At 46.1% G+C, this 25,766-nt stretch overlaps 2 protein-coding genes and 1 pseudogene across 2 annotated transcripts; 1 reads left to right on the top strand and 2 right to left on the bottom strand.

The window, feature by feature from the left end:
- Positions 1 to 632: 632 nt before the first annotated feature.
- On the bottom strand, positions 633 to 1,553 carry LOC102948255 (olfactory receptor-like protein COR8). Its single transcript, XM_027818975.2, has one exon. It carries the CDS (start codon positions 1,551 to 1,553, stop codon positions 633 to 635), a length of 921 nt encoding a protein of 306 aa, XP_027674776.2.
- Positions 1,554 to 2,706: 1,153 nt separating this feature from the next.
- Positions 2,707 to 10,211, bottom strand: LOC102948033 (annotated as a pseudogene).
- Positions 10,212 to 20,016: 9,805 nt separating this feature from the next.
- On the top strand, positions 20,017 to 21,854 carry LOC119566250 (olfactory receptor 1052-like). Its single transcript, XM_037898653.1, has 2 exons — positions 20,017 to 20,940; positions 21,744 to 21,854. Exons 1-2 carry the CDS (start codon positions 20,017 to 20,019, stop codon positions 21,852 to 21,854), a joined length of 1,035 nt encoding a protein of 344 aa, XP_037754581.1.
- The last annotated feature ends 3,912 nt before the right edge of the window (positions 21,855 to 25,766 follow it).

Raw genomic sequence — 25,766 nt, 5'->3', positions numbered from 1 at the left:
ACACTTTAGAAAAGATGTGGGCAAATAGGAGAAAGTCCAGAGGGGACCAAGAAAAATGACAAAAAGGGTTTGCAAAACTTGATTTATTAGGAAAGGTTTTAAAAAAATCAGGCATGTCTTGTTTTGAGCCAAGACGACTGAGGAGGGACCTGATAGGCTTCCACTACGTTAAGGGCTGTTATAAGGGGGATAGAGATTAATTGTGTCAGGCTCACAAAGCCCTTATGAGGCCCAGATGCTAAAGAGAGCAAAAGTATTGAATTCTCATAGTGCAAGTTACATACTGAGCATTAATCAGAGCAACACATGAAGAAATTAAAGTTAGAGGCAAGTTTTATTTTATTTTAAATCTCAGATAACCTTGAAGGGCACCATTTCAAATAGATTCATGGTCAAGAAACAAGGAAGGGTGTCTGTTGCAACAGCCACATAATGACAGGTCATTAGGTAACATTGTTCCTCTAAAGCAATTATAAAACATAATTTCCACATGCTACATCAGTTCTTTGAGTTTCATTTAATTCCTGTACAACATTTGAGATACACAAATGAAGGCAGTGACACATAGACGATACTCCTCTCCTTCTTCCAATTGTTCTTCTCAATTGACTGGAATTGTCATGGTGAACAAATTAGCTGAGAATGTTTTTCCAGTCTATCACCCTCCTAAGAGCATTCTTAACCTCCTTGTTCCTCAGGCTGTAAATAAGGGGGTTCAGCATGGGGACCACCAGGGTATAAAACACAGCAGAGATTTTCTCCTGTTCCAGCGAGTAGGTGGAACTGGGTTGTATGTGGCTTAAGCTTACAGGTCCATAGAGCATGGTGACAGCTGTCAGATGAGAGGCACAGGTGGAGAAGGCTTTCTGCCTGCCTGTGGCAGAGTGGATCCTCAGGATAGAGAAGAGGAAGTACAGATAAGAGATGATGACAATCAGGAGGGTGGACATGGCAATAACCCCAGAGAACATTACGAGCAAAATCTCATTGATGTGGTTATCAGAGCAGGCGAGCTTCAGCAATGGGTTAGTGTCACAAAAGTAATGACTGATGACATTGGGCCCACAGAATGACAACTTCAGCAAGCCACATGTGTGGGTCAGTGAGTTCACGAGCCCCCCTACATATGAGCTGGCCACTAGACGAAAACACACTCTCTTAGACATAACAGCAGTGTAGAGCAGAGGGTTACAGATGGCTACATAGCGGTCGTATGCCATCAGAGCCAGCAGGAACCCTTCTTTGGTCAAAAACATGACGAAAGAGAAGTGTTGGGCAATGCAGGCAGAGTAAGAAATGCTTTTACGCCCCACTAAGAAATTCACTAGCATCCTTGGAGCTAAGACTGAGGAGTAGCAGAGGTAAACGACAGACAGGTTACTGAGGAAGAAGTACATGGGGGTATGGAGTCGGGGATCAACCCTGATCAATACAATCATCCCGAGATTCCTCACCAGCATAAGAACATAGATCACCAGGAACGCTGTGAAGAAGGGTATCCTGCATTCCAGGAGGATGAACTGGGTCACCATGCTGTGATTGCCCCCAGCCATTTATACAGTGGTACATGAAACCATACCTGTCGGGATAACAAGAGCGAGCAGCATGGAAGAAGGAAATTTCATGGTGTGAATTAAATTTGAATGACACCACCGGGCTTGAGTGTGGGTAGTGAATATCTGACAGGAAACCAGCTGCCGTGATGTCTGGGAAAAGTTTGGATGGACCTTTAGATTTACATTCACTTTTCATGAGGACTGAGATTTTCAAGGCTGAGTAGGAGATTTTGACATCCAAGTCTCTGTAAATTTGACTGGAATTAGGCATTCAGTTCCCCGTAGGGAGTTTCCAGATTCATGTACATTATCACAAATTTTCCCCAATGAAATATACCTGGCATGTGTTTGAGTTTATGAACTAGGTACTTTATATTGTCTGCTCACTGAGGGTAAATTAGAAAGCACTCATAATTTAGTTCCACCCAGATAATCCTTTTAGGTGACTACAGTTATGTCCAGTCACTTGGTTACTGCTGCTTCATAACACATCCCCTGGCAGTGTTGCTGATCCCAAGCATTTGAAAACCATGAATCAGGCTTCCAAAAATCATGCGATTGGCTTAAAATCTTGAGATCTTTTAAAAATAATACACGAAGGGTTTAGAGAGGGGGCGGGGAAAGGTAATTCTTTTTTGTGCAGGATTTTTATATTTCAGAATTTGTTTGGATTAGGAACAAACCCCCAGTATTTGAAAAGTCTCTGAAAAGGGAATGGATCTCTGGAGCCATGGACACTGGAAATGTTGGATGTCCCCAGCCCCCAGGGCAATCGGCATGTGTGGTGACTCCAAGGCCATGGACTCTGGAAGCTCTGAGGTTGCTAGCAGGCCTCAAGGCAGGTTGCCAAGGAGCTGGGCAGGTTAGCTATCAGGAAACCAGGCAGGATTCTGATGTAGGCAGTGTTTCCCTGATTCCGTGGCGCTGCAGTGAAATTGGCCCGTCTTCAAGAAATGCCCCAATTTCACTCAGTCAGCAAATTGCAATGGAGCAATGTTTCATTGGAATTTTTCTGACCAGTTCTAATTGTGGTCTTTTGATTTGCTCGCTGGTTTCTGGGCCCTGAAGGGGGTCATGTTTTCAAGCTTTTCTTAGCAACCCTGAGGGCTAGAAACATACTTTTTAAAAAAAATCTGAGACTCCTAAGTGATCACATGGCTGAAGGAGCTGGGGCTTTAAGAGAAGCACCAGATATTATGAGAATTGGTAACTGTGCCTTTGTAGTGGAGACAAGCCCTATGTGTACAGAGCAGCCATTGAAGGATTTGGTTGTCCTATTATGATACCCTTTGAGGAAAAAATGGGCCCTCGATTTTGTCTCTATTTCTCTCCTCAGGGCGCCCTTCACATCCTTGTCTTCAAGCTGTAGATCAAGGGGTTCAGCATGGGGATCACCACCGTGTAGAACACGGAGGCCATTTTGTCTGTGTGCAGTGAGTAGCTGTCGCTGGGTCGGAAGTACATGAAGAGAATTGTCCCACGGAAGATGGAGACGGCCATCAGGTGGGAGGCGCAGGTGTAGAAGGTTTTGCTCCTGCCCTCGGTGGAGCAGATCCACAGCACAGTCACAATAATTAAGATGTATGAGGATGGTCACTCAGACTGCCAAAGAGGAAAACAAGGATCTGGTTGATACCCAGAAGAGGAGAGCTTTAGAATTGGGTTGATATCACAGAAAAAATGATTCAGGATATTGGAATGGCAGTAGGATAATCTTAGCAAACCGCTCGTGTGTATCACAGAGTTCAGGAAGGCCCATAGATATGAACCAGCCGCCAGCCGTAGGCAGTGCTTTGGTGACATGATGATTGTGTACAGCAGCGGGTTACAGATGGCTACCTAACGGTCGTACGCCATTACTGCCAGCAGAAGGCACTCAGAGGTGACAAACAATATGAAGCTAAAACATTGGATGATGCAAGCTGTGTAGGAAATAGCTTTCCTGTCTGCTAAGAAGCTCATCAGCATCTTAGAAGCTATGACTGTGGAATAAAAGGCATCAACGAGGGACAAATTCTTGAGGAAGAAGTACATGGGGGTGTGAAGTAGGAGGTCGATCCTGATTTAAACCATCATCCCCAGACTCCACACCAGGGTGATGCCATAGATCACTAGGAACACCACAAAGAGGGGGACCTGCAGCTCTGGGCGGTCTGTCAGTCCTGTGAGAATGAGACTGCTGCGCTGGGCATCACAAAATGGGGAAGAGATGGCCAGCCCTCTGTAGAGATAGAGGTGGTTAGGGACTATTTAGAAAAGCTGGACGTGCACAAGTCCATGGGGCCGGACGAATTGCATCCGAGAGTGCTGAAGGAATTGGCGGCTGTGATTGCAGAGCCCTTGGCCATTATCTTTGAAAACTCGTGGCGAACGGGGGAAGTCCCGGATGACTGGAAAAAGGCTAATGTAGTGCCCATCTTTAAAAAAGGGAAGAAGGAGGATCCTGGGAACTACAGGCCAGTCAGCCTCACCTCAGTCCCTGGAAAAATCATGGAGCAGGTCCTCAAAGAATCAATCCTGAAGCACTTAGAGGAGAGGAAAGTGATCAGGAACAGTCAGCATGGATTCACCAAGGGAAGGTCATGCCTGACTAATCTAATCGCCTTTTATGATGAGATTACTGGTTCTGTGGATGAAGGGAAAGCAGTGGATGTATTGTTTCTTGACTTTAGCAAAGCTTTTGACACGGTCTCCCACAGCATTCTTGTCAGCAAGTTAAGGAAGTATGGGCTGGATGAATGCACTATAAGGTGGGTAGAAAGCTGGCTAGATTGTCGGGCTCAACGGGTAGTGATCAATGGCTCCATGTCTAGTTGGCAGCCGGTGTCAAGTGGAGTGCCCCAGGGGTCGGTCCTGGGGCCGGTTTTGTTCAATATCTTCATAAATGATCTGGAGGATGGTGTGGATTGCACTCTCAGCAAATTTGCGGATGATACTAAACTGGGAGGAGTGGTAGATACGCTGGAGGGGAGGGATAGGATACAGAAGGACCTAGACAAATTGGAGGATTGGGCCAAAAGAAATCTGATGAGGTTCAATAAGGATAAGTGCAGGGTCCTGCACTTAGGACGGAAGAACCCAATGCACCGCTACAGACTAGGGACCGAATGGCTAGGCAGCAGTTCTGCGGAAAAGGACCTAGGGGTGACAGTGGACGAGAAGCTGGATATGAGTCAGCAGTGTGCCCTTGTTGCCAAGAAGGCCAATGGCATTTTGGGATGTATAAGTAGGGGCATAGCGAGCAGATCGAGGGACGTGATCGTTCCCCTCTATTCGACACTGGTGAGGCCTCATCTGGAGTACTGTGTCCAGTTTTGGGCCCCACACTACAAGAAGGATGTGGATAAATTGGAAAGAGTCCAGCGAAGGGCAACAAAAATGATTAGGGGTCTAGAGCACATGACTTATGAGGAGAGGCTGAGGGAGCTGGGATTGTTTAGTCTGCAGAAGAGAAGAATGAGGGGGGATTTGATAGCTGCTTTCAACTACCTGAAAGGGGGTTCCAAAGAGGATGACTCTAGACTGTTCTCAATGGTAGCAGATGACAGAACGAGGAGTAATGGTCTCAAGTTGCAATGGGGGAGGTTTAGATTGGATATTAGGAAAAACTTTTTCACTAAGAGGGTGGTGAAACACTGGAATGCGTTACCTAGGGAGGTGGTAGAATCTCCTTCCTTACAGGTTTTTAAGGTCAGGCTTGACAAAGCCCTGGCTGGGATGATTTAACTGGGACTTGGTCCTGCTTTGAGCAGGGGGTTGGACTAGATGACCTTCTGGGGTCCCTTCCAACCCTGATATTCTATGATTCTATGATTCTATGAACTTGGTCACTGCCGTACAATTTCCTCCAGCCATTCATTCAGCCTTGGGCGCTAGCTGCTTGATCAACCATAAAGGAAGGCATTAGTTCTTATGCGAATGGTGTATCTATTATAAAGAACTGTGGTCATATGCGTCGAGACCTTTTGAGTTGTGGAATAGAACCTGGAACAACTGATGGGAAAACCCAGAACTCCTTCACTTCTTCTAAAGGAGAAAAAATGCCTTATCTCTAGGAAAGTGCATTACCCTGCCATTTAGTCTGATTTACACATTTTGACCCTGATTCGGCTGATATTTTAATTTCACTTATGAGTGTAGCCCCACAGACTCAGTGGAATGCCTCACATGCATAAAATTAAAGAATACGTGCAAGTTTGAGGGACTGGTGCCTTAGACAGTAGTAGGATCCATAGATCTCCATTATACCTGGAAACAATAACATGGATAGAGGTACGCACAGTTTGCATCACACTTACTGGTTATTGGGTGACACTGAAATATACCTCCATGTTTTAAAATCATCGGCTACCAGGCAGTACACATTATGCACATACATTCATTGAGGAAATGTTTCAAAACTTGAGCTTCTAAATTTATCCCTTCTGGACACTGCAGCCATGCTATTTTCCGACTAAATCCTGTAGCTTCTTGTTCTTTGGCTCCTAAAAAATTACCACACGTACACTTCTGATCATCAGACTAAAAGCATGTAGCCAGGGGTGAATATTTCTGAGAAAATTAACAACAGTGAACATATTTTTAGACACATATATCTGGAGGAAAAATCTAGCAGGCCTAAACTTATAGGCCTAAAACTTTGGTCAGGCTAACTGTGTATACAGAGCATAAGAAGAGGGTGAGGAAAATTCCATTGTAGCGCAGTTACAACAGCACGGCTTAAGAAATGGAACCATAGCAGCTAGAAGTTAGGAAAGACCGTTAACCACAAAAGAACAAACCTGTCAATAACAGGAAAAGCTTGTTTTGCTGTATTCCAAATAAGGCAGAGCAACTGTTATAAGCTTACATTATATACCAAATAAGGGAAAATGCAGATGGTGCAAGTGTGCTTGACCAATTGTGGTTTGGGGACAGAACAAATTTGCAGTAGTCAAGCTTATGAAATATATAGCCGCAACAATTGTGTTAGCAAGGTCGCTGACCGCAAAAGAATGGACAGTGAATAACAAGAGGGACCTAGTGGGAGAGACGCTTGTTTTTGCTTTTGACCAGTGTTAATTTTGCAATGTATTCCAAATAAGGTAATTAATACAGAAGTATGTGTAATTTGTCTGTGGTTTTAAGCTTTAAAAAGCTGTGTGTGCTTTGCTTCGGGGGGCAGCTACTTCGAGCTGTTACCCCCTCCTGCGCTTGTAATCAATAAAGGGGCCTCAGGCCTGTTTCTGATCCAAACACAACATGTGGTTAATTTTCCACCACACATCTTGGTGTCCGTGACTCGGATAGACGGCGACCCCGGAGAGATGGAGGACCGCGAGCTGTTCCCCACCAGACCCCGGGCCCATCAGAAAGGTAAGAGACCTTTGGAAATCTCTATATTGGGTTTCTGGTAGAGGACTGCCCGTAGGCTCTGGGCTTGGGTGAGTTGTACGCTCTATCTGGACTTTTTTGCTGTCAGACATGCCTGATGCCCTTGGGGTGGGTTAGAGTCCCATCCAGGTTTGGTTTTCCAGGGAAGAGCCACTGGTTGTGGCTGGGCAGGTCGTGGATATACCTGGGTCCGCGTGCCAGTGTGAAAGTGAAGGTCGGTAGACCGGTGTGAGTGTGAGTCACAGGAAGATGCTCAGAGTGCCCTGCAAAGTCAGAAGTGTATGTAAAGCAAGGCCTGTGACTCCATCTAGTGGGCAATGCAATAAATGCCCTGACCTTGGCTGTTTTCCTCTGCATGGCATGACTGGCGAGGGGCGTGTCTGGGTCTAGAAGTGTGTGTTATCCCATCCCTTCCATCCTTGGATGGTCTGTTTCCGTACCCTCTTTCCTCCCCTGTCTCTAGCTCCCGCCCCGAAGGTGGCTTGACAAGCCACTGACTGGTCTGATCACCTCGCCTGAAGCGACAGAGTATGGGGTGCCAGCCAATGCTCTTTGCTGAAGAGCAAAACAGTGTAAAACAGTCGTGGAGACCCTAAACAAAACCTTCCCTGTGTGAGCGTGACGAGTGAATTGAGTTAAGTACTGGGGGCCGGGAAATCCAAAAAGGATTCCCCTCTCGCCAGGTGAAGTATTGGGGGCCAGGGGATCCAAGAGGATTCCCCTCTTGCTAGGTACAGATGGGGGCAGGTGAGTCCAAAAGCATCACCGTCCCACCAAAAGGCACACCGGCGTACTACATGTATGCAAATTATAGTCCTTTCACTTGCAAGTTTCTAAAGAAATCGAATTGGTATGCCAGAGACAATCCGAAATTACAGTTCCCCTTAGAGGTAAGTTTCGACCTTGACAGGATTGTGCAACTCAGAGGCTCATGTCCTGCCAATAATGTTGGACAAGGTCAGTGGGATGCATATTTCGATTGGTATGGGGAAAGAGAAAAACGGCACCGTGAATCTCAAATGAGGAGTCTCAAGGACTCCCAGGAGAAACTTAAAACACAATTAAAAGAGGCAAAGGAGAAATTAACTCTTTCCCCAACCCCAGCTGGCCAGCAAATACCCCTTTACCCTTCCAGGCCCCTTCAAGAAAACCCCTCGGCCCCATTAGCCGATCTTATAGATTTATACTTAGAATGTAGGCAACCGGCTGTCCCTACTCCACCTAGACAGCCGGATGCAGGACCATCCATCCATGTCAGACTGGATGGGGAGATCATTATTGCAGGTCCATCCAACCCAGGAGGAATGAATGGAGAGGGCAGTAGACCCCACATGCCTCCACTGGACTATGTTTGGGAGGCTGACTCCACTATCCAGGGACTCCTGCCCCAACCAGTAACACCACTGTCAGCATCTACTTCACCCCCTTCCCCTGAGTCACCCACAGATCCCACAAGAAGATCAATCAGTACCCTAATAGACTCGGTCCAATACCCATATGACTGATTAGACGGACTACCAGGAAATTCATCCGGACCGCCGGCATGGAATACTAGACAACAGAAGTTAAAATCCCAGGGGCCCCTCACTTCCAGCCCTCAGCCCCTGTTTTCCCAGCATGAAGCAGCCTTCCCCTTGTGCCAACTCCCAGGCCCAGGTGCTAATGCTTTGTAGATGGGGGTCTTGCAACCCTGGTGACTGTACACGCCCCTTGGTCTCCCACGGATTTGTATAATTTGATTGAAAAAAATTCCTAAAATAAGGGAAGACCCTGTCAAATTTCAAGAAGAATTAAGAACAGTCATAAGCTGTTACAACCCTAACTGGGCAGATTTAAATCAACTCCTGAAAGGGGTTCTGCCCAGGGGAACATTAAATCGCCTCCCACAAGAGGCCCCGTGGCCCAACAACGACCAAGGCCATAATAGGAATTTAAATACAGACAGGAACAACCTGCTGGATGCAGTTCTTAAAATCTGCCCCCAAAAGGCAGCTTGGACTAAAATTAGTGCTTGTGGACAAAATAAAGGAGAAAACCCTGCTGATTACATGCAGTGCCTTAAGGAGGTTTTCGAAAGATATTCTGGCATAGATAATGCAGAGGAAGATGCCAAACAAGCCATAGTGGCAGCCTTTGTCCAGGGACTCAATCCACAATTAGGAAACCATTTAAAGCTTGGTATCATGGATTGGGAGGGAAAAAACCCTAACGAAATTTTGGCAGCCGCCCAGCATTACTCCTGTCAGTTAGAAAAGAAAAAGGATGACATCAAAACTAAATTAATGACCCTCCAGAACATACAGAATAACACAACAACCGTCCATTAAGGGGAAGAGGAGGGAGACCCAACAGAGGTCCCCACCATCCCCCTACTCAGGGGCAAGGCAATGATGCCTGCTACTGTTGTGGACAGGTGGGCCATTGGAAAAATAATTGTTCCAATCGCTTTAACCAACCAATCAAACCTGCCCTTGCACCGCAATATTCTTCCCCTGTTCCCTTGTGCCCTCAAAGCCGTTAGGATAGCCAGGAGACAGGTGACATCATTGCTCCGCTTGGCCCTTTAAACCAGACGGGACCATATGTAAACTATACAATTAATGGCACCCCTACCTCTTGCCTGCTAGATACCTGTGCATCGCAGTCCACCCCCCGCGCGGACAACTTCCCTTCCCTTCCAGTAATCTCAGAAATAGTGAATGCACTAGGAGTGAGCAACACTCCTATTCCCCATCCCATCTCCTCACCTCTGACTGTCTCTATCGGTCCTCTGTCTGAGCACCATGCTTTCCTCCTCAGCCCCTGCTCACCTGTTAATCTTTTGGAAGAAACTTGCTGTGCAAACTAAATTGAACAATTTATTGCACGCCAGATGGTGCGTATTTGGATGTCCCAGATCCCAGTCAAAATGAGGTCCTGGCAGTCCTGCAATTGAGCACTTCAGAGGAGAAACCCACCCTACCCTTCCTTGTTGCAACAGGAATTGCCGGCCAAGGTTCCTCCCTGTTTGTGGGCCGAGCATGTCAACCAGGTAGGGTGCATCAGAACTGCTCGACCGGTTCAAATTTGCCTAGATCCGGCGACACCCCTTCCTAGAGTTCAGCAATACCCTCTCTCAAGGGAGGCCGAGGAGGGAATTTGCCCAGTAATTACCTCCCTAATTAGGCAAGGAGTTATTATTCCTACAGTCAGTAAATGTAACACCCCCATTTTACCCGTAAGGAAACCTGGCATGCAGACTTGGCGCTTTCTCCAGGATCTCCGTGCTGTCAGTGTCGCCATTCTCCCTACCTACCCAGTTGTCCCGAACCCTGCTATTGTTCTCTCCTATATTCCTCCCTCTGCCGTTTATTTCATGGTTGTTGACCTCTGCTTGGCTTTCTTCTCTATCCCTGTCCACAGAGATAGTCAATACCTGTTTGCTTTCACTTACCAAGGGTGTCAATACACTTGGTCCAGGTTACCCCAAGGTTCCACCGAATCGCCCACCTTGTTCTCACAGATCCTCAAAAGGGATATGGATGACATTGAGTTCAAAATGGGGTCCACTCTGGTCCACTACGTAGATGACCTGCTGTTGGAATCACCATCTTTAGAGGCCTCCAAAACTGATTCCTTCACGCTATTGCAAGCTCTAGCCAAGAAGGGTCATAAGGCTTCCAAGTCCAAACTGCAGCACTGTCTGCCCAAAGTCCACTGTATGGGACATGATATTTCATCTGGAGAGAGACGCTTGTCCTCTGCAAGAATACAAGCCATCCTCCAGGTCCCTAAACCAACCACTAAGAAACAAATGCACGGCTTCCTAGGTATGGCCGGGTATTGCCAACAGTGGATCCTGGGGTATACAGCTATTGTTAGGCCCCTGCCAGAATTAACCCTTGACAAGGTCCCTGAGCCCATTCCATGGACCCCAAAAGCTGAGGAAGCATTTACTAGGATTAAGGAAGCTCTTACCAGGTCCCCCGCCTTGGGCCTACTTGACTACCAGAAGCCCTTCACTCTCTATTGCCACGAGAAAGAGGGAATACCTTTGGGGGTCTTACCCAAACTCATGGTGACAAACGACGCCCTGTAGCATATTATAGCTCACTTTTGGACCCTGTAGCAGGTGGACTCCCTCCTTGTCTTCGGGCGGTAGCTGCAGCCGCTTCCCTTGTGGAGGCTTCTGCTACTCTTGTCTTGGGTTCCCCCTTATGTATTGCCGTCCCGCATCCTGTGACTACCCTGCTTCTAAAAAGCAAAACCCAGCATCTCGCTAACTCAAGACTAAGTATGAAATGCTGCTTTTAAATGTGTCAAATGTAACTCTTACTCGCTGTCCTGTCCTTAACCCCGTTTCCCTGCTTCCCACGGCAGCTGAAGGAGAACCCCATGACTGTTTAGTGGAGACAGCAGAACTCTCCACTCCTAAAATTGATCTAAAAGATACCCCGCTTCATAATCCTGATCTACTATTCTATGTAGATGGGTCCTGCGTCAGAAATCCTGCGGGTCTACTTGTGGTTGGCTATGCTATTTGTTCCCAACACAAGCCTGTGGAGGCCCACTCCCTTACGGGAGCACACTCAGGCCAAGTAGCAGAACTTGTCGCCCTTACCCGTGCTTGTACTTTAGCCAAGGATAAGTCTGTTACCATCTACACAGACTCTCAATATGCCTTCCGGGTGCTTCATGATTATGGGCACTTATGGAAACACCGAGGATTTCTCACTTCGGGTGGGGGAGGGCAAAGATTAGTAATGGGCCCTTTGTTGATGCCCTTCTCTCTGCCCTTCAACTCCCTTCTGCCATCGCCATTGTAAAATGTGCTGCTCCCCGGAAACCTTACGACGACGTTACCAGAGGAAATGCACTGGCAGATGCCACTGCCAGACAGGTGGCCCTTTCCGGGTCTCCGGCTCCATTTGATTTTATTTTCCTCAGTTCACAGTTCCCCTCCATGCCTGCCTCTCTCCACAATTTAGCTCTTATGCAATATTCGTCCCCAGATCCAGAGAAGGACAGATGGAGGCAGGATGGGTGTACTTTGCATCCGGATGCCTTGTGGCGCTCCCCAGATGGCCGCTTGTTGGCGCCCAAGGCTGTGCTCCCCTATCCTGCTTGTGTGTCCCATGGATTGGCACATGTGAGCAAAGGGGGGATGATCACTTCAGTACTGCGTCATTGGTATGCCCCAAATGTCTCCATTATGGCACAGCAGTACTGCAATTCTTGTCCGACCTGCCTAGCCCACAATAGCGGCAGACCAGTTCAGACAAAACCCTGCTGTGCACCCCACTCCGTGGGGACCTTTTGTAAATATCCAAATCAATTTTATCAATATGCCAGGGTGTTGTTCTTATCAATATGTTCTGTCTGTGTCTGTATGTATTCTGAATGGGTAGAGACCTTCCCTCGTGTTAAGACCTTCCCTCACCATAGCAAAAAAAATGTTAAGAGACTTTATTCCTTGGTTTGGTCTACCTCTTTCTATTACCAGCGACCGAGGTACCCATTTTACAGGCCAAAACATGCAACAGATTTGCAAGGCTCTTAACATAACCCAACACTTGCATTGTGCCCATCACTCCCAGAGTGCGGAGGCGGTTGAGCGCAAGAATGGGGAACTAAAAATAAAAATCTCTAAGATCTGTGCTGAAACTAGCCTTAAATGGCCTGATGCCCTACCCCTTGCTCTCATGTATATGAGGAGCACACCTACACGCAAACATGGCCTGTCCCCATATGAAATCCTTGTGGCCAGACCTATGCGTATGCCAGCATCCCCTCCCCTACTCCCTTGCCAATTGAACCTGCAACTAAATGATGATACTGTTATACCATACTGTTAGATGCTAATTCGTTGTGTTAGGTCTATCCACTCACAGGTCCAAAGTGCCCTGGTGGAACCAGCTGACACACTGTGCCACCCCCTTCAGCCTGGAAACTGGGTTTATATTAAGGTATATCAGAGAAAGACTTCTTTAGAACCTCTCTGGAAGGGCCCCTACCAGATCCTACTGACCACCCATACAGCGGTCAAATGCAACGGATTAGTCAACTGGATCCATGCCTCCCACTGCAAGAAAATAACGCCACCCTTGGACCCAGATGCTGAGGATTTTCAACCTCCAGATCCAGCTCCCAAAAACAACTGGAGTGATCATGATGGCAACCCCGCTTCAGGCCCCAAAAGGGAACCTAGGTACAACCTCAGGAAGAGAAAGTGATATCTCCTGTGATTCACCTTTATAGCCAGCTAAGTCTTCAGGCCTGCTGGTAAAGGGGACTCCGGAGATCAAAGGCCAGAATAAAGCCTTTAGAAGTCCAGTGGAGAGCCTAGCGCCCGCTGGCACCCAGTTGCCATGACTGACCCCGCAGTCAGAATAAAGGAATCAGCCATGGTGAGAAAATGGCTGATGCCTTCTGTTTGGTTCGTATGCTGTGACAAAGTTCCTCCTCTACCTTGGTGGGTCTTACGCTTATTGGCAGATTTGCTCACCTTGGAGCTTCACGGCAGCCCTCAGTTTGGCCGTTTTTGTGAACCCACAGACCAAGTCAACTCTTCCTGTGTCTGACCAGGAGTTGGGAGGTTTGGGGGGAACCCGGGCCCGCCCTCTACTCCGGGTTCCAGCCCAGGGCCCTGTGGAATGCAGCTGTCTAGAGTGCCCCCTGGAACAGCTGTGGGACAGCTACAATTCCCTGGGCTACTTCCCCATGGCCTCCTCCCAACTCTTTCTTTATTCTCACCATAGGACCTTCCTTCTGGTGTCTGATAATGCTCACTCTCACTCTCACTCATTCTCACTCTCAGCTCCTAGTACCTCCTGCTCCCAGCTCCTCACATGCACACCACAAACTGAAGTGAGCTCCTTTTTAAACCCAGGTGCCCTGATTAGCCTGCCTTAATTGATTCTAGCAGCTTCTTGATTGGCTGCAGGTGTTCTAATCAGCCTGTCTGTCTTAATTGTCTCCAGAAGGTTCCTGATTGTTCTGGAACCTTCCCTGTTACATTACCCAGGGAAAAGGGACCTACTTAACCTGGGGTTAATATATCTGCCTTCTATTACTCTCCTGTAGCCATCTGGCCCGACCCTTTCACAATGTGTAACTATGTTCTTGCTACTATTGCTGAACTTTCATGATACTGTTATGTTCTTTTGGATGCACAAAGCCACCAGCAGTTAGCCAATAAAAGACCCCTTTGGAGAACCGGATGCAAAGCCTGTAACTACTCCCTTGTATGATGCTATAACAGGGATGTTCCAAGAAAGCAAAAGGAACATCTGCTGCACTGGAGCCAAGGTACAAGAATTCCTGACCACAAAAGACATTGAGAACTGGCCCTGGTGGAAGAGATGGAGTGTTGTACACTGGCAAGGAGGAAGTTGTGGCCTCTTTGCTTGAGATTGTGGTGTTACTTGGTATTTAGGGTTTCTCCCGGGGGCTGCACAATGCGCTGTTGGGCAAGTACCCTGGGGATGCACTGCTCTCCCTAATTGGCTTCCAGACAATGAATATCAAAACCGCCTTCCTACCACAACCATCATCCCTACTATCCCTTCGCCCATTAACCTCACCACCACCCCCACAACCTACCCAAACATAGACAATACCATATATTCAAAAGAAACCCAATGGCCAAGACCTTCACATTTAAGTGATTTATGGACATTTTGCTAGGAGAACTTATTCTTTAAGGTTCAGGACGATTCATATGAACGAATGATTGAGTAGAGAACAGATGGGTTGGTGGAAATAGAAATATATGATATCACTGCCACTGAGCCCCAAAAGTCAGAGATTGAAATTTATGGGGCCCATATCGGGACAGATATGATGTCCATTCCCGGATTTTGTAGCATGCTAAGTAAAAAGGGCCCTTATTGTTATTTGGTCACTCAACTGATAAATAACCAAACAAATACCAAAAATGTTTGCTCTGCTGCTGAAAAAAATTACCTGTACTGAAAATGTCCCAATAACTGATAATTTAAACTGTACCATATTGCAGTATGCCCCATCCCATGCTATTGATGCTGAGGCTTCTCAAAAACATATTAGTGTTCAGCCATCGAATCTGGTACAATACTTCATCCAAAAAAAAAAATGGGTTGGAGTTTCGATGGACTGTAATTAATGCTACACTAGGGACTGGAAAATTTACACTACCCTTATCTAGTTTTCAGATTACCTGTATATATCCTAATTGTTCAAAAGGGGCTGCCATCAAAGCAAATGGGTTTCTGCTCGAAAGAAAAGGGACTTGACTGGACACATATGGGATGGTGCAAATAGCATAGCAGCAATCTGGACTATCCATAAAGGCCAGCAACATGAGGAAAAATTGGGATAGTTGGAAAAAGCCACGGGCCTTATTACTGGAGCACAGCTAGCCTAGGTTCAGGCTGGTGTTGGTGAATTATCTGTTGTCTCTGCCCTTAGTTCAATGACCCAAAAGCTGTTAACAGAGATGGTACTGGGTATCGCCATTGCTGGAAAGGCATTGCAGCGGGATCAGGCTTGTTCAGAGGTTCAGGATTTTCTGAATGACCAGCTTATGGCCATTCAGAGGGATCTTGAACATCAGGCATGGCCTACTGCCCTTACAGATACCTCAGGAGTTCCATCTAATCTGTGGCCGTGGAGACATACTTGGAATTTTTCTGAGTGGAAATGTAGACATTCACAGTGCTCCTTCCAACCATACAGGCCGGTCGGAGGGGTATGGACTCCCATCTACCAAATCCTCCCAGGTCCGTGGAGAGGATGTATGTGGAATTGGATAATTCACAGAGACATTTGGGAACTTAAACTACCTGGTATGCCCAACCGATTTGTAGTCAGTGCTCCTGGAGTAATGCCCGACATTTGGGTAGAGATTGGAAGCCAGTGGACACTCCCACCATTGGAACCCTCCCAACTTCAGTGTGTATGTAAACTAAAACCAGGAGAGGTTGTTGCTGTCCATGACAACATTTGTTGGGAGGGTATGGGACACGGGACTACCCTGACAGGACACCTACTTTTGCAGGCTAATAATAGTTGTGTGCATGTTGAGACCACTATCCTGAATGATACACATTTTAATCTCACCACAGTCGCAGGCAATCATATCATTTATTGGCCTGCAGCTAAAAATCTACAATTAGCCCTCAGGTTCCAGATACCCTTTAACTGGACTGCTTTAGTACCTGATGGATTCCAAAATTTGCTTTCAATCTTACTTGAACTTCAGAAAATTTCCAAATTACAGGGACAAATTCACATGCTCCAAAATATATATCAAGCCAAAAAAAATGCCTTTTATACTGCCTATAAAATGTCTACTTTGTATACCAAAACTGATGTATTGTGTTTTGTAACTAAAGCTATTCTACAATCCCAACCACATCATATTATCGCCATGGGAATGTTGTTGCTTTTACTGCTGTTTAGCGTAGGATTGTGTTATTGTTATTATAAAAGATGTATTTACCATTGCCTGTCCAGCCCTAAACCTGGCAACCTCAATTCAAGAAAGCAGGTGGCACTAATGATTGTAAATGAGATGTATGACACAGTTTGGTCAGAAGAACAGGAGAATGAAAAAAATTAACAGGCTCATGGCTATGGAAGTTTAGGCCCAATTAGTGGTGCCAAAGAAAGGCACCAAAGGGGGGAATGTGGAGGAAAAATCTAGCAGGCCTAAACTTATAGGCCTAAAATTTTGGTCAAGCTAACTGTGTATACAGAGCATAAGAAGAGGGTGAGGAAAATTCCATTGTAGGGCAGTTACAACAGCACGGCTTAAGAAATGGAACCGTAGCAGCTAGAAGTTAGGAAAGACCGTTAACCACAACAGAACAAACCTGTCAATAACAGGAAAGCTTGTTTTGCTGTATTCCAAATAAGGCAGAGCAACTGTTAAAAGGTTACATTATATGCCAAATAAGGGAAAACACAGTTGGTGCAAGTGTGCTTGACAAATTGTGGTTTGGGGACAGAACAAATTTGCAATAGTCAAGCTTATGAAATATATAGCCGCAACAGTTGAGTTAGAAAGGTCACTGACCGCAAAAGAAGGGACACCTGCACACCCTATTGTCCCCCAGAGCCCAGCTGCAGCCTTCCCAGCCCAGACACTCACACCCCTCCCTTTCCAAAGCCCAGGGATCCTGAGTGAGAATGAACCTGAGGTGGGTCCTGTGCTTGTATGGAATTTCCTGCATGTCACCTCCTTCTTTCAGGGTGTGCCAGGAACCTTTCATCTCCATCTCCCTACCCTGGTAGTATCTTCTATGTGCAAGCTGGGAGCTGGGCTCTGCTGGGTCCAGTGGTCCCGAGTGGCAGCCAGCCGCTCTGCAATGCCAAATTGTGGGTGGGAGAGGGGTGTGGAGGAAATTCTGCACAGAATATCAATGCGGTGTGAATTGTGCATTGTTCAATGGTGCAGAATTCCCCCAGGAGTAATGGGGAGAAGAGATGAGAACAAACATGTCACTCAATACACAGCAGGAAGACGCTCAGATATTATGGTAATGTAAGTCTATATAGAATAGAATCAGAAATTGAGCTTTCTTTTGGACCTCCTTCCACCCAAATGTGGAAGATCAATTATCCTTGTGAAAGAAAACAGGAATAGAAATAGTGGGCATAGGAGTAAAAATCTCTTCTTGAACCCCTACTCCCAACAGAACAATATATCTCAGGGCAATTATTCTGTACCCAAAATGTCTGTCTGCTACATGAGTCTTAGTTACTTAATTGGGTGAGTCCGTCATCAAGTGATCTGAAAACTCTAGGGAATCTGTCTTGGCTTTATAAGCTAACAATAAACACTTCATCTTAAAACTCTGTCCTTTTACTAATGCAAATCCTTTGACGTCTTTCAGTAAATGCCAGCTTTCATCAGCAGGTAGGTTTCAAAGGGCTATATTTGAACCAAACTGGGATAAATAATGGGGTAAACCACTGTATTTTCCTAAGCTAGAAGTATCTTCTTTTTAGTGTAACCCTATTTTATCTTATTTATTGGTTAGTCAAAGTGAAATGTAGCTAGAAGCCCGGAAAGCTGAAATAATAGGAAGCATACATTGCAGAAATTGTTCATGATGGACAAGATTCTGAGACCACTCTCTCTTGTTGGGAAGTAACTTAATCTTCATATTGCACCATTCATTTACATTGGTGAGTCGTGGAGCAGCATTAGAGCTGGTTGGAAATTTTAAATGATAATTAATTTACATAATTGTGAATGATAATTACATTTTAAATTTTGTGGGAAACTTCATGGAGCTCCCCCTCCTCCCCCATGACCATCACCATTTTTAGGAAAACAAAACAACAGTGCCCCTCCTCTCTATGTAAATATTTTGGGATTGAAAAAATGTTATTAAAATCTGTAGGGTTTTAGGTTCCAAATTTCACCACACTGAAAATGTCCCATCCCAAATATTTGGGGTTTGGCTTCCTTTGTTTTCCCCATGAAACATTAGGGGAAGTTGGATTTAACATGGGTACCAGTATATCACATTCTGGTCCTAAACAAAGAAGGGGCTACATAGATGACAAACAGTTTTACCAGTGTTACACAAGAGGTAGAAAACAACAAAGTTGAACATACAGGTGCAATCTTAACTCTTTCCCTTTTGCATAGGCATTGTTCGAGTTCAGGTAGTCTGAAGTCAATTAAAGTTTTGCCGCTTGTCTTTAATAAGATCAGGATTTAGTGAAAAATATAGACATATATGCAACTGACATGAAAATCATCGATATATTTCTAACCAGTAAAGCAGAACTAAATGACAAACTAACTTTTCTGCAACACTGAAAAAAATGTCCATGTGGCTCCAAGTACAAAGTCTGTACTGTATAGCACGGAGGTAGTGTCACAGATAAGGCTGAGTTTGCTTCCACTCAAGCAGAGATTCACTGGGGTGTGCTGAGGTCACTGCCTTTCAGGCTGACCATATTAACTCCTTGTTTCCTTGTACTCCCCTATTAATCTGTCTGTGTCCAGTTGTTGCCTCTTGACGTATTTAAGCTATGTCCTCCTCGTATTGACAGCACTACACCCTGACTAAAGAATGAATTTTCTGAGAATTTGCTAGTGCATCTGTTAATTAATTTCAGAGTTAAAATGAATTTGAAAATATGTCCTTTAAAAATTTAACACAGTGTCAAACCATTTATTTCTCCCTAAATAACGAAACCCAGATCCTCCCTATTTCAATAGAAATTACCAAAGAACTAAGTCTTGGGTGGATCTGGGGTATTGGGTGGTTTTTGAAAAGAACTTTTTAGGTCTTTTTCCATGTTATTTTACTTAACTGAAAATGTCCCCTTCACAGTAAAGTGTATTAACAAAACACTACTGATAGTGTCATAGTCTTTGAAACAATTCACATAGTAATTTGTTTCTAAATCATTTTACGTGCAAGCTCATTTTCATTAGTACTCTGTGCTGTTATATTTCACGTGCTCAGTGTTGTCTACATACGAAGTGCAGCGTACTTTTCATGGGAATGGTTTCAAGGGACACTCAGCCAAATTCTGCACCCTCTACCACTGGGTTATTTTGAGAGTAAGTGCATTAACTACTGTGCAGTCACAATGGATTCTAACAACTTGTCAATTGAAGGATTTAGATTTATTGATAAGAATATGCTATTTCAGGCATGCAACGTGATTATACAATTGATGATGGTACAGTAATTCACTCAGTTACCATGTGAACCAACAAGAGGCACTGAACTGGGACTCTCTAGAATGCAAAGCAGGAGTGTCTACAACTTGGCTAAAGAACTAGCCATTGAAGCAATGGGCTATAACAGAAGCACATCGCCTGTAAATCAGGCAGTGAATGGGACACACATAACACATACTAACCAGTGGTTACAGATTCACTATGTACATTAGGATCATACTTTGCTATGCATTCCAGAGTGTTTTAATTTGTCTACTGTCTACTCTATGAAGATCTTGCAGCTATTTCCAGCACTCACAGGGAGACGGGGCACTCAAAAGTCCAGAGTCTGCCTAGAGTGCTGTATACATGTAAATCAGTTGCTATAAGCATTATGATTAATTCTTTTTCCTTGCAGATAACAAGGAAGTTAGACAAATGACTGGAGACAATCACACCACAGTGACCACGTTCATTCTCGTTGGATTAACAGACCGTCTGGAGCTGCAGGTCCCTCTCTTTGTCACGTTTTTTCTCATATATCTCATCACCCTGCTGGGGAATATAGGGATGAATTTGGTAATTCAGATTGACCCACAACTCCACACGCCCATGTACTTCTTCCTCAGCAACTTGTCTTTCCTAGATGTCTGCTATTCCTCCACCATTGCTCCCAGTATGCTGGTCAATTTCTTAGTGGAGACCAAAGACATTTCTTATAGCAGGTGCCTTACGCAATACGGCTTCTTTGTTGTGTTTGTCACCACTGAGATGTTCCTCCTGGCTGTGATGGCGTATGATCGTTATGTTGCCATCTGCAGTCCGCTGCTCTACAGGGTCATCATGACCAAGAGGGTCTGCATAAAGCTGGTTGTTGGGTCATATTTCTGGGGCTTGATTAACTCTTTGATAAACACAAGCAGTTTGCAGAGATTATCCTTTTGTGATTCCAATGTCATCAATAACTTTTACTGTGATCTCACCTCTCTCCTGAAACTCTCCTGCAGTGATGTCTCTGTCAACGAGAGGCTACTCTTTACCTGTGGCACTTTGTTTGAAATGAGCACGTTTCTGATCATCATCATCTCATATATTCTTATTGTAATTGCTGTGCTGAGGATCCGTTCTGTCCAGGGCAGGCATAAAGCATTCGCCACCTGCACCTCCCACCTGACAGCTGTTACTCTATTCCATGGGACAATTTTCTTCATGTATTTGCGACCCAGCGCCAGCTACTCACTGGATACAGATAAAATAGCCTCCGTGTTCTATACGATAGTGATCCCCATGTTGAACCCCCTGATCTACAGCCTGAGGAACAGGGATGTGAAATGTGCTGTAAGGAAAGTGCTAAGTAGAAAAGTGATTATTACTCAGGGAAAATCTAGCATAACTTCCTTCCGAGTAACGAATGGGGAAGGGTGATAGGAAAAAGGGGTCTATGCTGGGGTGGAATCAAGAATTCCATGCCAGCAGCCTCACCCGTAACAATGTAAAGGCTCTTCCAGGTCACAGATGTGTTAGGTGTTTATCAAAAACACACTATGTGCATTGCATGATATCAATTCACTAAAGTCAGCTATATCACTTCAAAGTTCTATGCTATCAGATCCTGAGTAGAATAGCATTGTATCAGTCGGCTCTATTTTTATTTTAAATAAATAAAACACCTTTCATGTAACCCCCACCTTCCCAAGTGCTCAGCCCACTCTCGTGGTGAACTGGATGATGTACCAATACTCCTGACCCCTACTGGGTGGAATCAGTGTGATGTTCACAGCATACAAATAGAGACGTTAGATAAAAGCCTAAAATACACTTTCGGAAGGTTGCAACATAACACTTTTATTTCTTTAGAATTCAGAACAATAACATACAAGAACCTCAGAAGAGGGAGAGACAAAGCAGGCTGCACCCAAAGACTATGTCTACACTGCACACTCCTTAGGGTGGCATGTAAAGCCCCTGACCTGGCATGCCTCCTAGCACCAGTATAAATAGCAGAGTAGATGGTGAGGAATTGCTTAGATGAGTAAAGACACACCTGAACCCATAAGGTATGTACCCTGCATGGTTCTGCACATGACCAACCAGTGCCTCCTCCATCTACACTCCTGTTTTTAGCAATGCAGTGTCACTCTATGTCACTGCCTCCTCTCTGCCAGAGCCTTTCACTTCCACATCTAGCTACACACCTCGGTGTGGACAAAATCTTCTTTTCACTGCATTGTGTACCTACGCATACCCTACACATCACTACCAGTGGTGCAGTGTAGACATATCTTAAGTCAGAGAGGAAAAACTCACCCCACCTTGTTCTAAGTTAGCTCTCTGCAGAATGACTGTGATCATAAGTTTCCTTAGAGAGCCTCCTAGGCTGCAGACAGGACCAGGAAAACTTGAAATTTAAAATGATCGGTTACTATAGTAATAGTTATCAATATGCCACAATCAACACTGCACAGACGTGTTATAGACCACTATGCTGCTCACAGCTAATAGGGAGGATTAGTCCAAGTTGAAGGGGTATTTTGAAACACTTCTCTGCCCCTTATTGTTGTCCACTTCTGAGTGGCCATGGTGTGCAGCACAAAGACAGCCATAGAAATCAGAGCTGGCCATGTTTGCTCCAATAGAATCACAGAACTGGAAGAGACCTCCCGAGGTCATCTAGTTCAGTCCCCTGCACTCATGGCAGGGCTAAGTATTATCTAGACCATGCTATAAATTGCATTTTTCTGTTATTCCAAATGAGTCAAAGTCAATTAATCAAAGATGGACACAGTAAAGCCAATTTGTAGATAACTCATGAAAAGAAAAAGGGGTTAAGGAATTGTCCTCTGACCATATCTTTACCAGCTCTGGAAGGGGTCTGTAAGTGTCTCCATGCATAGCTTCAGGAACTAGGAAAGAAGAATGGCAATGAGTTATGACCAAGTGGGAGAACGTGAAGATGTCACAGACTTCCAGAGTTTGTTCTATGCTCTGGCCTTTAAATAGTCTCCTGGGAATCAAGCTTTAGTTTGCCAGGATTTTCCCCCAGGCTGGAGTGTAAACTGCTGGGAAAAAGTATCTCTGATCAAAGAGTAGACATTCTTATCCCAGAGAGCACAGACCACAGCCCTAGAGGAAAAGGGGGCAGGGAAGGACTCCATGCTGGGAGGGGGCAACACAGGGTAACCCCAGAAAGGGAGCTGGATTTTTTGCATATGTAGAGTCCTGGGGTTGGGAGACAGCTCCCCAAAGGGCCAGCCAACATGCACAGCCATCGGTGAGCAAATGTAGCCTGAATCAGAAAGTAACAAGAAGTTGCCCAGGAGAGGCAGTTTGAGCAAAAGGCACATCCCAGGAGAACTGAGAGAATATTTATGCGCATAGATTGTTCTCCATGTCTTTTTTTTATTTGTCAAAGACTTAAAACAAAATAGACACTCAAAGTATTAAAGTGCTTGATTTACAGATCCTCAGGCTATTCCAGTTGATACCATCTCCAGATCTAGCTCCACCAGTCCTCATTACAAAATCTCTACATCTTTTGCAGGAGACCAGGTGAGGGTACGTTTTTGTCCCGACGTGTTTTGTGTTGGCTGAGGTGGCCACTGCACTTGCTTTTGCTGTTTTGTTGTGGATTGTGTTTCTACTCATCTAAAGCTGGCACAGATGTCTTTTTAGGTCTTTAAAGTCTAAAGACAATGACTAATGTATGGGAGGAACAGGAAACTGCAGTGAAAAAAGCCTAAACTAGGATGAGGATATTCAGAGGAGGGTAAGGGAGTCAGGCATAAGGATGTTCCCATGGCTGAGGTGCTACTCCTGGATTTGGTAGACCCAGATTCTGCCAAAGACTTCCTGAGTTACCTTCACAACTTGCTTTCTCTCGTTGTGCCTCAGTTACCCATTAGTGGAAAGGGGACGGTCATAATTCCTGACCTCACAGGGGTGTAGTGAGGCTAAATTCATTCAAGGTTGTGAGGTGCGTAGTTGTCATGCTGCTGAGGAACAGGTGAATGCCATGGATAGGTGGGTGCCCATCTCTCACTTAATTTCAGATGGATCAATACAACTAACTTTCAAAAATTCCTTTGAAAAGCCCAGATTAGATGATTTAAGCAGCAGCTCTGTGCTCGCCTGAATGCATTGGATTTTACCTAGTTTTTAAACACAAAGCAGACCTGAACTTGGGCAGGGGTTGGCTTCTTAGTTAATATAAATACTTTATGTTTACAAGATCACCTCCGGTTTAATTTGCTGGTCACTCTGCAGTCTAATAGGCCCTTCGGTCCACAGTTCTCCAACACTGGGTAATGTGACGTGCCATTCCACAGTGAGTCAAACCCTAAGCAAAAGGCACAGCCATTTCTTACACTGCCTCACCTGTGAAGTTGTGAAAACGTGGCTGAACGGGGTAGGGCTTTAGGTTAAAAATCCATCTTTTCCCTATAAGGGTTTGTGCGCATGCTAGCGCTGATCTTCTGCCTGACTGGAACAAGGGGGCTCTCAAGTAGCTAGATATCCAGCTTCCTGTAATTGGAAACATGAAAACGGCAGGGACAAACAGGGAGGACAGGTTTTTAACTATTTGGACCGTTGCATCTAGCATGATCCATTTTTGCATGCTAGGTTGCTGCGTGAGCATACTGAGCACTGATCCTGTGGGCACAGAGCACCTAACTTCCATTGAGGTCACCCAGGGAGGCTGGATGTGCACATTACAGGAAATAGACTGTCAGGACAGCACAATCCACTGAAAAACAGCACAGTGCTACTTGCAACCCAGACTCTCCCTGTGTGGCTCTTTGTCCTGCCTCTGTTGGCTAGATCAAGAGCGGAGCTTTATGAGACGGCTGCTGTTGCTGCGGCCAGCCATCTAAGCGAGTTTCCCATCGTCTCTCTTCTGGCTGCCAATGCTCAACTGCAGCAAATCCGGGGAGGGAGGTGGCGAATCAGAGCAGGGCAGCGCTGCTCTGTATGGCCCTAGCTCTCTGCTGGGTGTTTCTGGAGTGGAGCCAGAAATGGACGTGCTGCGGGAGGAGGAGGAGGGTTAGCGGGCAGGCGTACATGCTCTACAAACAAGCCTCTCCCCATCCCCATGGGGCGGAGAGCTTGTGCTCAGGGGGGAATAGCTGACCCCTGGTCGCAGAGCTTGAAAAGGGGGTTCATGACACTGCCTGTGTCTTGCTGGGCACAAGCTGTCATTGTCTCTCCAGGCTGGGACAAAGCTCAGCCTTGGGGCTGGTCTATTTGCTCTGAACCCCTGATCCATGAACAGCCCATCAGAATCAAGGCACATGCCCCGGACCCCAAGACCCCAGCTTCAGAGGCCTTGGTAGGATGGATGGAGGGGCCATGAGGACAATCCCTGGGATAGAAGAGCTGATTCCCTGAGGCTCCTCCTGTATCTCAGGGTCTCCCTAGAAAGGAGCCAGTGACTTTCCTCAGAGGCCCATGTCCTGCATCTCACAGGGGTTTCAGCCTCTCAGTCCCCAGTCAGGCCTGGTGCTCACTGTTAGTGCTCGAAGGAACCGTGCAGAGCTCTGGCTGACAGTCCCAGCTCCTTCCCTCTGCCCCCGCCCCTTCCCCGCCACCGCTACTCCGGATGGCGGAAGGGCCCCAACGTTGCACTGCACTGACGGCTCTGGGAAAGTGTGGCCGGCTGGGGTGGGGTGGGGAGAGAGAGAGAGAGAGAGACTGTCAGGTAGGGACCTCCCCACCCCACCTACACCAGCTCCAGGGCTCAGGACCTCCATGGGGTTGGACAGGGAAAGCCGCCCCAGTTCCCGAAACCAGTGTTGCCCTGCACAGACGGGGTTGTAACTGGGACAGTGTCTGCGGGGAGTGGACACCTTGGCCTGTGTGGGACGAACACCCCCACTTTGGGGTGCCAGAAGTGCCTCCTATTGGGGGTGATGGATTCTCTGGGACAAGACCCCCCTGTATGGGTGGGGATGGAACAAGGGGTAGGACAGACTCAGGGGCAGTGCAGCTGGGGGATTTTTGTACCTCAGCTCTGCCCTGGAGGTGCTGCTGGATGACCCTGATGGTGGCTTGTTCAGGGGACACATCCTCCTCCTCCACCTCCTCCAGCTGGGCACTGGGGGTCTCTGCACCAGGGAGGGAAGGAGAAAGTATAATCCCTGCTGCTGCTGGGGGGATGCAGTGGAGAGAGAAGGCTTCAAGTTCCCCCCTCC

This window comes from Chelonia mydas, chromosome 6, assembly GCF_015237465.2.
Source record: "Chelonia mydas isolate rCheMyd1 chromosome 6, rCheMyd1.pri.v2, whole genome shotgun sequence".
NCBI classification, from domain to species: domain Eukaryota; kingdom Metazoa; phylum Chordata; order Testudines; family Cheloniidae; genus Chelonia; species Chelonia mydas.
Note: the sequence above shows the minus strand (reverse complement) of the source record. Positions and strands in the feature narration are given on the sequence as shown.